General features: G+C 38.5%; 1 protein-coding gene across 1 annotated transcript in view; it reads right to left on the bottom strand.

The window, feature by feature from the left end:
- The window catches only part of ANKFN1 (ankyrin-repeat and fibronectin type III domain containing 1), a 119562-nt gene that overhangs the window by 25088 nt on the left and 81334 nt on the right, over positions 1-13140 (bottom strand). The window contains exons 9-10 of the mRNA XM_004685007.1: positions 10609-10699; positions 6229-6336 (exon numbers count right to left, since the gene is read on the bottom strand). Of these exons, the coding sequence (XP_004685064.1) occupies positions 6229-6336; positions 10609-10699 (199 nt within the window). The remainder of the gene's footprint in view (positions 1-6228; positions 6337-10608; positions 10700-13140) is intronic.

Here is a 13140-nt window from a genome sequence, read left to right as displayed (position 1 = left end):
AGTATGGCTGTCATTCAGAAGAAGAAACTGAGAGTGAGAAGTTAATATGGATTGCCCAAGATAACAAAAGCTAGTATCTGGAAAAACTGTGACATGCATTCATAGCACAAATAAATCTTGGGGGCCACTACTATGTGCAAGGCTCTGTAACTACAGTGGTGAGCAAGCCACCCATTGCTTCCATTCAACGTTTCTATGTACCATCTGGAGATCTCACTGATAAAGGAGTGAAATTCCTAAATGTCATTGCAAGTTGTGCTCCACAGAGCCAAACTGGATTATCACTGATTTAAATTTTCATCTTGTATGCAACGAAGGGAAACTGAGTTGTTGGGCTCATCGCCAAACTCACGTTGCTGGGGAAAAGAACATGACCTGTATCACTGCCATCAGGGACAGAAACCTGAGGTCCGTTGTGACTCTGTGTGTGATTCTGTAGAAGCAGTTGGGAATGAGCTGACTGAAGCAAGCGTACGTGCCAGCTTCAAGTTGTGCTAGTAATGGTTATTCCTGGCAAAACAAAACAAAAGCAGTTTTTTTTTCCTGACTTGAACATGAATTTGGCTAATCATAACCTGCTTCAAAATGATGCTCCTGGGATTTCTGGTTAAAGGCAGCATGCTGAACATGTTCATCACATACCACTCTCTCCTGATACCTCACTGATACTCGAGTATGGTAATTAAGAAAAAAAAAAAACTTAAATAGGTCTATAAGACAAAGAAATAGGAAAGGGGACAAAAGAGAGTGAATTTTGGTAGCTGGAAAGCAGATGGACAGATGGATTTAGCAGACATGAGAAAGATGAACCTAAGCCAGCAGTGAAGAAAGATGAGAAGTAATTTGATTCACCCCATGGGTGCCTTATACTGCTGATGTAGGGAGTGAATAAGGAGCTAAAATCAGGGGAATTTGTTGTCTGTTTAAAGTAGCTGAACTTCTATATCTTTACATTTACCTTGCGTAGTTGGACAAAAATTCCTTCCCTACAAAAGAAGAAAATGAATGGCTTATTGTTTGAAAAGTATAAAAGCAGAGGTGACTGGATTGGGAGACACAGAGTGAATTTAGAAACATAGCAAGAGGGTGATACTACATTCAAAACAGGTAGATTAAATGCAAATTTCCCATATATAGTAATCCCCCCTTGAGTTTTCAGAACAATGGTACTCAAGTATATACTCTCCAGGCAGGACACTAGAAGAAAAGTGTCTGGGGACACTGAACAGCCTAAGAGAAATATACCTAAAGAATCTGACAATGACTTTATCAATTTATTAAAGGAGAGGTTATGCTACTCACTCTATAGTAAAATCTATAAATAAAGAGCCCTATCCATGTCCCAATGTCTTAAATCTGAGCAAACGTCCAGGAATCACCAGGTGGTTGTAAGAAGTGTCAAAAAAAAAGAAAAAGAGGTAAAAGACAAATAAATGAAAGCAATTAGCTAAAAGACTATACTGAGAAAAGAAATATAAGCTCATCATTAATAGCAAAGCTTATTTTTAATAGCCTAGAAATTTCATTGCATCTTCGTAAAAAAAAATAGGATTCACGAAAGAAAATATTGGAAATCAAAATTTATCCAGAAACTGAAAAACTCAACAGAAACCCTAGAAAATAAAGTTGGGGAAATCTCCAAGAAAGTAGAGCAAAAAGAACATGGGAATGGAAAATAGTAGAGGGATGAAAGAAAAATAAAATTAAAGCATTAGTCTGGGAGGTTCAGTATGGAATAACAAGAGTTCTCATAAGTGAGCACAGAGGGAAAAGATGGGAAGAAATAATTAAAGAAATAATTTAAGAAAATAGCCCATAATTAAAGGATATAAGTTTCCATATTGAGACAGCTTGCCAAGTGCCCAGCTTAACAAACAAAAAATAGACCCACACTAGGCACATATCAGTGAACTTTTGGAGTATTTGAGTTAAAGAAAATTAAAAACCTTCCAGAGTATGAAAAAGAAGTTATGCTTAGACTCTAGAATTTGAATAGCATCAGGTTTCTCGAACTGAAAGCTAGCAAAACACATAAACAATGCCTTCAAAATCAAGGGAAATTATTGTGAGAATTCTATACTTATCTCAACCCTTGCATGAATATTAAATAGAACAGACACATCTCTGGGAATCCATTGTGTCCAAAAATTAGCTCTCAAGTATCTTCTCAAGAGGCTATGAGAGGAAAATTCCACCAAAATATGGGACTAATCAAGAAAAAAGGAGGATATGGATTAAAAACAAAAGAAATCCAATATTGAAGAATGGCAAGAGGAGTCCTCAATATGGCAGTGAAAGGAGATCCGAAGGTGACAGCTGTGCACCAGACAGAGGCGGCCAGTCACCACCCTTGACAGGGTGGGCCTGAGGGCTCCATGAAGTACTTCTTGAAGAAGATGCTGTTGAAACATTACTCATGCATTTGATTGTACTGAGAGAAAGTTGATATCATTGGAGAATAGCATGGAGATTAATTAATTATAACCACATAGAAAAACAAGCAAATGTACAACATGACCTCATTATAAATTAATAGGGAAAACAAAAAAAAATCCAGGAAAGGAAACTAATCAAAGAATTTACATGATCATTATAAGTAATAAACATCAATCTCACTAAAATTACAAAAAACTTTTTAGGAGGATGAGGAGGTAGTTACATGTATATGTATGAGCTAATACCTAAAAATGAAGAAATGAAGACTTAATAATATGAATACTATTTAGAGATATAGAGAAAGTATCAAAAGAATTGGCCAAAACAATTGAAACTTTTGGGAATTTGAAAATGGAGAATGGTAGGAATTAGATTTTTTTTTTATTATTAGTTTTTTTTTATTGTTTTCCTCTAAGTATTTCAATCCTTAAAAATGGCTGACAAGTGTGTGTGAGTGTGTGTAAATACACACACAATCATTACCTGCATTTTATAGATGAGCAGAGTGGGTCATAAAGAGGGTAGGCAACTTGCAGTTCATAGACCTAGTCAATATCCAGAGTGGATTTCAATCTATATAGGCCAGTTTCACAGAACAGTCACATAAAACTTAAATAGAAGTGACAATTAAGCTAAAAAATAGAGAAAAATGAGAGATGCTACTGCCAATGGTAAAGGGGCTCTCAAATACTAAAAGGCCAGGTCGCCATTCTGGTCATGATAAATTCAAGTTTCCAAGAGTTCTTGTGGTTAGTGGAGTCATGTAACTGGTCCTAACCAATGACTTCTGAGTGGACGTGACACACATAAAGTGTGCCCATCTGAGAATTTCTTTTCCCTCACCCAACAGTGCTGGTAAATATTTCTAAAGAGAGGATAATGACAACATAAAGGGACAACCAATATAGCCATAAAGAAAATAGGAGGAATAAATATCTTGGGGGTGATTTGTCACTACAGCAGGATAAACTCTCTTGCCCAGTGCAGAGTCTAAGTCCACTTTTCTTCTAAGAAATGCCACACTTTCTACATTGTCTGCTTGGCTTAGGCCTTTGGAGCAATGCTTAGTTTTTTGAATTCTAACACAGTGCTTGAAGCACAGAGCTCTTTTACTGGTATGTTTCACATCTGTTACATGGTAGACAGTGTTTCAATTAATGTTTGCCAGTTAAAAAAATCACTCCTGTAGTGTATTGCTGCCGTGAACAAAACTGGCTTCTTTATAATCATGTATGTCAGGGCTTTAACTGTGTGAAGAGTAAAAATTGGTGAACTTCTCCATTCAATTTGCAATCTGAATGTGCAGGTTAACTGTGACAAGTTCCTTAGTCAAAATACAGAAATCAAAATGGGTTTTGATATCTTCCTTCTAGGAATGTTTTCTTTGATTTCTACATTGAAATATGCTGTCTTTATTGAGTACTCAGGCTCATAACAGTGAAATCAATGATTACACTCTAATTCTAGAACATTTTACTCAAGTGCTAAAGACAGAGAACAGCCCTATTCTTCATCTGGAGGGAAAATGGAGGTCCAGTTTGTAAAATGCCTGCATTATGCTAGGTGAGTTTAACCCACCTAACCCTCCTAACTGTCTTAAAAGATAGATAATACTATCCTGATTTTTCTGATGGAAGAGCTATGGCTTGAAAAAATGCCTTCCTCAAGAACATGAAGCTAGCACATATAGAATTTTATTTGTGTAATTTGTATTTATGTTTTTAATAAACCACATAATATCTTAATGCAGCTGAGTAAGCAATAATTTTGTTGTTTTCCCTATACAACAGTTAATTATCTTTCATTTATTCTTAAGAGTTATGTTAGATCATCTTAAAATCATCCCTTTTCTGCACATTCATTTCTTTTATCTTGGCATATTATAGGTCAGCTCTTCCCAAAGTTTGTGCCTTGGAATACTAATTCTGTGAGAAAATTTAGCAGTGACCAAATATATTTAGAAAGCATTTGGTTGACGAAGTTAAAAATGTCTCTTTTTCAGCATCCTTAATCAAATCTTATATTTCCAAAAGGGATATATAATGCAAGACTTTCCAAACTTACTTGACTACAGACTCTCAGCTGAGCATCATTTCGAACCACTGTTATTTGGGTCACACTTTGAGTACTATTTAAGTGCCCCAAGTACATGTCAATATAAAAAAAAATCCTTCCTTTTTGGGCAATTCTACCTTATGTCTCAATTAAATATATATATTCTATATTCTATATTCCTGTGGAGGAGAAACATGTTTTTGTTAAAACTGAAACTGTAGAAATAATTGGACTGTCTAGACCATTGTTTCTTGATTATTAGATAGGCATCTTGCAGTATTGGGAAAATATCTAAATCCTCAAATAAGGTAAAACACAATCGTTCATCCTCCCAATACTTTTATCTGTCCCCCTCCGATAAAGACTAACCACAAAGCTTACGAATGGCAAATAATCAATCTATGTAATTGGTTTATTATCTTTGCCTGCACACAACAGCCAATTGACAGGGAAAGGATGGAGAAGGAATGCCTAGACAATGCCTGACTTGGGAATGGGCCCTGGGAACTAGGTGTTCTCTTGTCAGTGTGGAATGTTGGAGGTCCTGCTCTGGTTATTCCTGGAGATCTGGAATGATCCCCCACTTGGGTTTCCCTCTTGGTGCATATTTACATCTCTTAACCCATGCAAGAAGAGTGTTATATTCTTGCAAACCTTTGTCCTTATTTCTAGCTATAGCTGACATTTCTGAGGGCTCTGTTGTAGCTATCTATTTGTTGGAAATATCTCTTTGCTAGTGCTAAGAACAATTTCTTTGAACCTAGTTAAGTCTCAGCTAGCATCTCTCAGTTTCAACCAAGGATTTCCTACCTACCCGTCCCTCTGGTGCTCTCAACCTAGAGCGTGCAATGTAGTTGGCGATCTGATGGGTAAAGGAGCATGGAAAATGAAAACTTTATGGGGGCTTTAATTCTCCAAATAAAACTAAGTGCCTGTTCCACGAGTCATTACACAGATCAGAAACCTGACTCTATCCCATTTGAACAGTTTGAGTAGAAGAGAAAGTATGAAAAGCCTCTCAGAGATTTTCTGGGTATAGTTGTCTAGGTCTAGAAAAGGCATGCTTCCTTTCTTCTGAACTAAAGTACAGAGGAAGGTTAAAATTTAGGGTGGATTGAGTCCAGCGCTCAATCCTTATGTAAAGGTGGGAGACGGAAGTGAGGTGTGGCAGTTCAACAGGCGGTGGAGATGGAAGACCAGGTTTGGGATCTTGATTCTGTCTTGTCTTTGCTGTGTGGCCTTGGTCAAGTCACTTACTTCAGAGTCAAAAAACAAGCACGCAAAAGAGATATTGAATGTGAAGCTGCATCGTAAACTTCACTGTGAATATACACAGAGGTTTATTAGTGTTGTTGCTGTTACACTTAGTTTGCATTTTTGGGGGGATTCTAAGAGGAATTCTCTTCAGAAGTAAACACTTGGAGGGTGACTCTCTTAAAGACTGAGATAGGAGTTAGGAATGATTCAAAGGAGAGGGAACTGTGGGAGCTGCTGCTTTTCTCGCACTTGTTTTCAAACTCTTTGCCTGGAGAGAGGATGAGAGAAGGGGAGAGGGAGAGAGAAGTATTTTCTGAAGGGTTAAAGCAAGATAGTGCTGTAAAGTGATTCCAGATGTACAAATATTAATATCTCCCTCTCCCTGATGAATGAGAAGGTATGACCCAGTTAGGAAGCTGCTAAAATTACCGGCGCCACCGAGACCTAGGTTGATGGCCCAATGCAGACTTTTATCCTTACCCCGGCAACTGTAATGCTGATGAAGGGCTCGGACCTGCTGCAGCAGACCTTCCAAAACTTCGCTTTGTCCCTTGTGTCTGGGCTCTCTGTCGTCATAGTCTTTCCAGTCTATTGAACAAAAGAAACAAACAGCGAATGGTGAAGCGGGAGGCCTCTTCCCTGCCCTGCCTCAGGAGCCCAGCTCTGCTCACACTACCACTGACTCCGAGCAAGCACCCAGCACTTGCACAGAGAGCAAGGACTTGGACTTGGAAGTTGCCTTATTTAGGGCCCTGTGCAAAACAGTAATTGTGGTTCGTTCTTTGCGTCGGGCAGTTTGGGGGCAAGATAAACTGGTAATTGAAAGTCAAAAAAACTAGGGGATTTGGGAATCCAGTCTCCCCACCTCTAGCTCCTTATCCTTCTTGTCAGCATCTCATGTCCTAATCAATTCCCCTGCTACTTCTCAACTCCCCTGGACCCCAAATCTCAACTGGATTTTCATAATAGGAAAGAAAGGGGTGAGAATGTGCAGACTAGATGAAATCCACAGTCCCAATGCTTTTATTGTAGGTTTCACACTTTTGGCCAAATTGACATTTCTTTCCAAGGAAAGAGCCCATGTCAGATGCCAAGAAATGGAAATCTACATTTTGCTCTAATGAATGTCTGCTTTGGTTAGCTGGCACAGCAACGCCTGCACATACTCTGAGCCACCAACCACCCTGTCTGCTCAGTCTCTAAATATACAGTATTAGCTTACATGGCAAATTTAAATTGCAATACCCACTGAGATTTTTCTCTCCCTTCTATTTTCATTCCATTTGGCTATAATGATATCAAGAGTAATAACCCGTATGGGACTTATGTCAAGATTGTAATTCTGCCGTCTCCAACTCATGATTTTTTTCTTTCAGTGGGTCAATCCTTTCATAGTCCATCTCTACGCCCCTCTATATCCCCCCACCCCACCCTAGTTTTACTTTCTGAGCCTTTCAAATACAACAACTTCAAGAGCTGCTGGTTGAAATGCTTTCTCTAAAAATGCTGACCATTCTTTCTCAAAAAGTCAGTTCACAAATGTATCAGAAGCTTAAATCTAATCGAAAGTGTTTCAAATCCCCCTCCCCTAGATTTACTTTAAAGCATGGAGACACCCTTTTCCAAAACCTAAGCAGACACCATGACAGCTAAAATTTAGGTAAAAGCATGCCACCTTGGTCAACCCAAGGTCAAATAGTACAGCACGCTTTAAAAATCACTGGATTAGGCACCAGCTAAATCTGGGTGTGGCTCTTCTGATTCCCAGTGGAGAGTCTGGAAGACAAAGGCCTCTGCTCCATAATGTGGAAAGCTAGTAGACTACTCATTTTACAGAATTTCAATGAGAATTAAATAAAAAGAACATTAGGGATTGTTACCTGGCAGGCATTATGTAAAGAGGAACACAAAAAGAAGGACATTCTTTGATGCAGAATTAACTCCCAAGGCATAAGGATGGGGACGTCATTTGCTACCCTATCAGATGTTATCTTATGGAGGAGGCCTCCACAAGGAGTTTCCTCATCCATCTTTCTTCCTATCCTCTCTAATGTCCCCTTCTCCATTTTACCTCTCAGAAGTCTGAGATGCAGCAAAAATCGCTCAATTTTTGTGCTCCTCAAGTTGCTATAGTGAAGTTTCATGACGTCTATACAGTGCTCATTTCATTCTACATGGACATAGCTTAGGTGCTTTTGTTTTTGTTTTTGTTTCATTTCGTTTTGTTTTTTTCTTCTAGGATGGAGGGTCAGAACTTGGTTGGCGTCTGTGTCGTGTGGCTCAGTTGTGGTCAACTCTGGAGACAGGGAATTGGCATAGGTGCCTTCTGTAGACTGTTCCTTGTGGTCAGGAACCGTGACTTAATTTCTCTTTGCCTCAGCTTTCTTCTCTTTGAGTTTTTGAGGTCTGAGAGAAATAATTTGAGTCAGGCCCTTACTAAAGGTTGGTTGGTGGCATGGTGACTTTGAGAAGCATGATGCTGTTCAGGTAAGAATGGGCTAGGTGGGGCTTTTACTGGGAAATTGAGAAATGTTTGAGGAAATGAACTCAAGTGTCCCTTGACCCTTTTTCTGCAGTATCCTCACATCTGGGCACAGGGAGAATAAACGCTCGTGACCACCCAGAGGCTACTGGGAGTTTGTTCCTTTTGTCCAATAAATGCACCGGAATGGTTCAGGGCAAGATGAACAACACTGTTTGCTTGAGGGAGACTTCAGGGTGGCAGAATAACTGCGTGGCCCAGAACATGCTAATACATTCTAATGAGTGTTAATACCGTCAGACGGGTGAGGGGAGAGCAGTGGACTGGCTCTTGTAGCCAGGTCCTATTACATCAGAGGCGAGCTTGAGCTGATGACTTTATGATACATTAGAAAATTGCTAATGCTAAATTGCAGCCCCAGTGAGCTCTGGACACGATGCCAAGGTTTTTGGAAAGAATGACTTTTTCTCATAGATGTTTGGAAGGTTCTGACGACTGCATAAAATAGGAGACTTTAGGGATGAGGAAGAAAATTGAAAATATATTAAGAAATCAGGAACCTGACAGGAATAAACTTAGTGTGGTAGGAAAAGAGCAGATTGTGCCACATAATACAGTTCACTGTTCTGGTAACGAGACACTTGAATTGCAACACAATGTAGAGCTTACATTCACTGGCGATATCAGGGCTTTCCCGATCGTAACTCAGACAAGCCTGTCTGGGTCCTTTTCTCTTATTATGTACCATACCATATAACATAAGTCTATAAAAACACATTAAGGCCTTTTGTAGAAATATAGAAAAAGTTTTATAGCTTACTGGAACATATTACCAAATTTCCAATTACTCTGTCATGTTAGAATACATTGTCCTCTAGTAAATATCTAAATACTGATATATGTTACATCACAATGTCATACTCTATTTATGAATAGAACCAGAGTATTTTTGTATTGATCTGGCCAAGTGATATGACCTGTCTGTCTGTAATAACTATAATGATAGGTTAGGATGTGAGATTTTTGCCAGGTACCCCTACTCATTAAATGTGCCATTTTAGAAAGTGTTGCCATTTGCTATATTAAATCAGGTAATAGGTGACTCTTCCCAGTCCTGGACAATGCTTCTTATCATCTGGAGAAAGCACTTCAAATGGATTGTGAGGGCGAGTGTCTGATCGAATTGGAAATGTATAGAACTGGAACATCTGACATGGACAAGTAAACGCACCCAAATGCAGCAGAGTACATGGGGCCTCCCCCACCCCACCTCCCGGCCCACTGAGATTAGCATTTTTTGGTGCTTTCTGTCCCTTTTAGCACACATCTCCAGGAACACATATTCCCTCTGCCCTCCAGCCCTGTGAGACTTGCTCTATTTTCAATTCTTGCATTAGCTCTTGTGGTATGGACATGTATATGTCAGGCTTTATTTAATCATTACATTAATATTGGAGAATTGCTTTCCCCACGATCTGTGTCTGTGCGCACATGATTGTCTGTTATCTGGTATGTAATGGTGGGCAAAAAAGAAACAAATGTTCTTATGACAGCAGCATAATATGGCTAACATGTGCCATGAAGGATGCTACAGTGTGCACACTGCCAAGAACATATCATTTTAATCTATCATATTAATGAAGAAGTTTTAAAAATTAAAATACAATTCAGAGTAATAGGGTAATTATTCAAAAAAACAGATGGTTTGTTTGGAGATGTTTCTTCCGGTTAATTAACATTTTTGGTTAATAGTGTTATCAAATACACCAGGCATAAACTATTAATCTTCCAATAATTATAAGGGCTTTGCTGTTGTTTCTTCAGCCACCACTATACATTTTATAGATCACTTGTGGCAGAGTATAGCAAAGTGCCTGTTAGTAAGAAGCCTTTTCTTCTGACAGAATGTCATATAAGTAAGATTTGCTACATTTCATTCTGTCATCGAATGATGTGGAGGTAACCGCTGAGGGCGGGTGGAGAGATGAAAGCTGAAAAGACGGTGTGTGTTCTGGCTCAGCCTTTCTCACAGCCCTTTCACGACTCCCCACCAAGCCTGGGAAAGGGTCCTGGAGACCTGTTCTACAGATACTGAACTGATGATCAGAAAGTCTAAGTAACTTTAAGACCCTTGGGTCAATATAAGAGACAATGAGAATCAAATTTGCAGTTGCTGTTTTCAAACTCCCTCTGCTTTCATGCCCTTGCGTTGCTCCTGGGGAATACTTCAGCAAAGAAATCATTCATTATGCGGCCGGATGACGCCCTGAAGAGGGCTTGTTGGTCCCTCGTGGGGAAGGCTCGGCAGTGGCATCCCAAGGTGGGGGTGGGGTTGGAGCCCGTTGACAGATTTAAGAGCGCTCACAGCCAGCACCTACTAGAAGGAGCTGCATGTGCTGGTGTCGTGGTCTGAGCAGCTCCCCATCCCTTCATGTTGTAAGCGGAGACTTGGACAAAATACGGTTGGCCCTGCAAGCATTGAAATAGAGAAAATGATGCATCAGGAGATTAACTTCATCACCTTTACCCAGAAGCAGATTCCTGTGTCTGACTGACTGACTATACTTCCCTTGAGAAATCCACTACCCACACTCTGGCTCTCTAGCTTATCCAGACATTATGTTTACATGTGATAATAAACATATTTATGGTGCTCTTAGCTTTCTTTCTTTTTTTTTTTCAAAATTGAAATATTGAAATTACTTTCGCCTGCCCCCATCTGTAAAATAATGCATTTTTTACTTTTAAATTGTTTTGGAGTTCAGCAATCAAAAAAGATGAACACATGCCTGTTGCAGCAACATGGCTGGAACTGGAAGGGATCATGCTTAGTGAAATAAGCCAGAAAGAAAAGGAAAAATACCGGATGGTTTCACTCATAGCAGAGTATAATGCACCAGGGGAGAAATAATAATAATAATAATGATAATGAACAACTATATGCCAGAGACATTTTACATGGGAATGGGACAAAAAATGGTGTGTATGTGTGTGTGGAGGGGGGGTGGTCGGGGAGAATGCACTGGGCTATGGTTATGGAACACTGGCGAATTGATGATGGGAAGCCCATGGGGATTGCAACTGAGATGGAAAAGGCAAAAATGATGTAAAAATAAACTATTATATTATTAAAAAAATGTTTTGGAGTTAATTTATTTTAATTGAGGTGAGATTAGGAATGTCACACCATTCCACAAAGCTTACCCATACTGCAATTTCTCACCTTCACCTCTTTCTCCTCAGAGGCAACAACCATTGCCATCTTACCTTTTTCAGCAGGCTAATTTGCTTTTAAAATTAAATTACAATGAATATCTGTTCAGATTAGTACATTAGAGATCTGTTTCATTCTTTAAGGGCCATTGTAGTATTTCATATGGGGCAAATGCCATCATTTATCTATCCAATTTCTCATTGGTGGACATTCAGGGAATTTTCACATTTCTATGGCACAGTAAATGATGCTGTGATTAATATTCTTTACTCAGTTATTCACACATTTTAAAATTAACTACTTGAGTGTTAAAGATTTTATATTCTTTAATGTCTTATCACATGAAGAATTAAGGGGCTGTTTTGGTTTGCTTACATTCTTTTAAAATGTTTTGTATAGTTTTACATTTTTGTTTTGTAGAATTTTTTTCCCATTGATGAACCCAAGGGGGCATTTTAGAGGCCAGATTTGATAAAAAATGTTGCTTGCAAAAATTGCAAAATGGTGTTTGAAGTAAAAAAAATAATAATAATAGTACATCTTTGTAGAGGCCTTGCTAGGGATTTAATAATGTTGGCCTTACCCTGTTATAAAGTTAATTATTTTAACATTAAAAATGGGTTTCTATTTACCTCAAAGTTATGGCGATTCTGTAGAAGTGTAAATCTACTTCTAGGCTTTTATGTGATTAGGGCAGTGTCTGCACTGCTCTCATTGGACGACCAAGTGGAAAAACTTAATCCCTATAAAAATTAGTTCAAATATTAGAGTAACTCTCTATGGAGAGTTTTCCATTTTTATTACCATATCACTTTTTCTTTTGAGCAATGGAAATTCCCTAGGGTTCTCTTCTGGCCCCCTTCCATCATGTGAGCCATAGGGTTGGGAATCAGTCTTCTGCTGATAGCATCTCTGGGGGCCACCCACTCAGGGGTTTGTTTGCTCTGGTAATACACAGTTCTGGCCTCTGGTGTAGACATGTGATTAGGCCCAAAGGTCACGATTCTGTGGTGGCGACCTAACCACCAAGAATTCTATTAGAATAAACTGGTTCAAACTTGAAGAGATGCAATCTAATACAGCTTTTTAATGCTGGGTTTCAGCATTAAATGTTATATATAACTTTCAATTGATTAACCTTTTAGAAAAAGAATAAAAAATCTTCTTTTTTCATAGATGAAAGTCCCAAGCTATTAATTACTTGAATTGAACCTCCAAAATGTGTTTATGTATGTGTGTGTGTGTGTGTGTGTGTATAATCAGTTTAAGTTTACTTTAAAAATTTTGATTAAAAAAGATTTTGATGATCAAGTTTTGTTGCATTTTAATTGTTGGAGGAAATACAGGATTTCTTGCAATTTAAACAGACTCACTAGTATTTTTATTTTTTGCATTTTGTATGTTTAAATGGCTTATAGTTCTCTAAATAATTAACTTTTGAGTTTAAATCGGTTGAACAAATAAGCATAGTTTGAGTTTTTCATTCACAGTTTAAATTGGTTCAGGTTACTGAGAAATGTAATGCCACCATATATAGTTTCTTTTTTATTTTGTGAAAGCAGATTTAGGCAGATTTTTTTTTTTTAAATCTAGGGAAAGGATTTCTCTCAGGAAATTGTGTGACTCCAATTGATGACTGATCTCAACTGAGGCTGTGGGGGTGAGGGTTAGATGAGGCTGTTATTTTTACCATCAG

This window comes from Condylura cristata, unplaced genomic scaffold, assembly GCF_000260355.1.
Source record: "Condylura cristata isolate star-nosed mole 26May11 unplaced genomic scaffold, ConCri1.0 scaffold00017, whole genome shotgun sequence".
Classification (NCBI taxonomy): domain Eukaryota; kingdom Metazoa; phylum Chordata; class Mammalia; order Eulipotyphla; family Talpidae; genus Condylura; species Condylura cristata.
The sequence above is the reverse complement of the archived record's forward strand: the minus strand, read 5'-3'. Positions and strand labels throughout refer to the sequence as shown.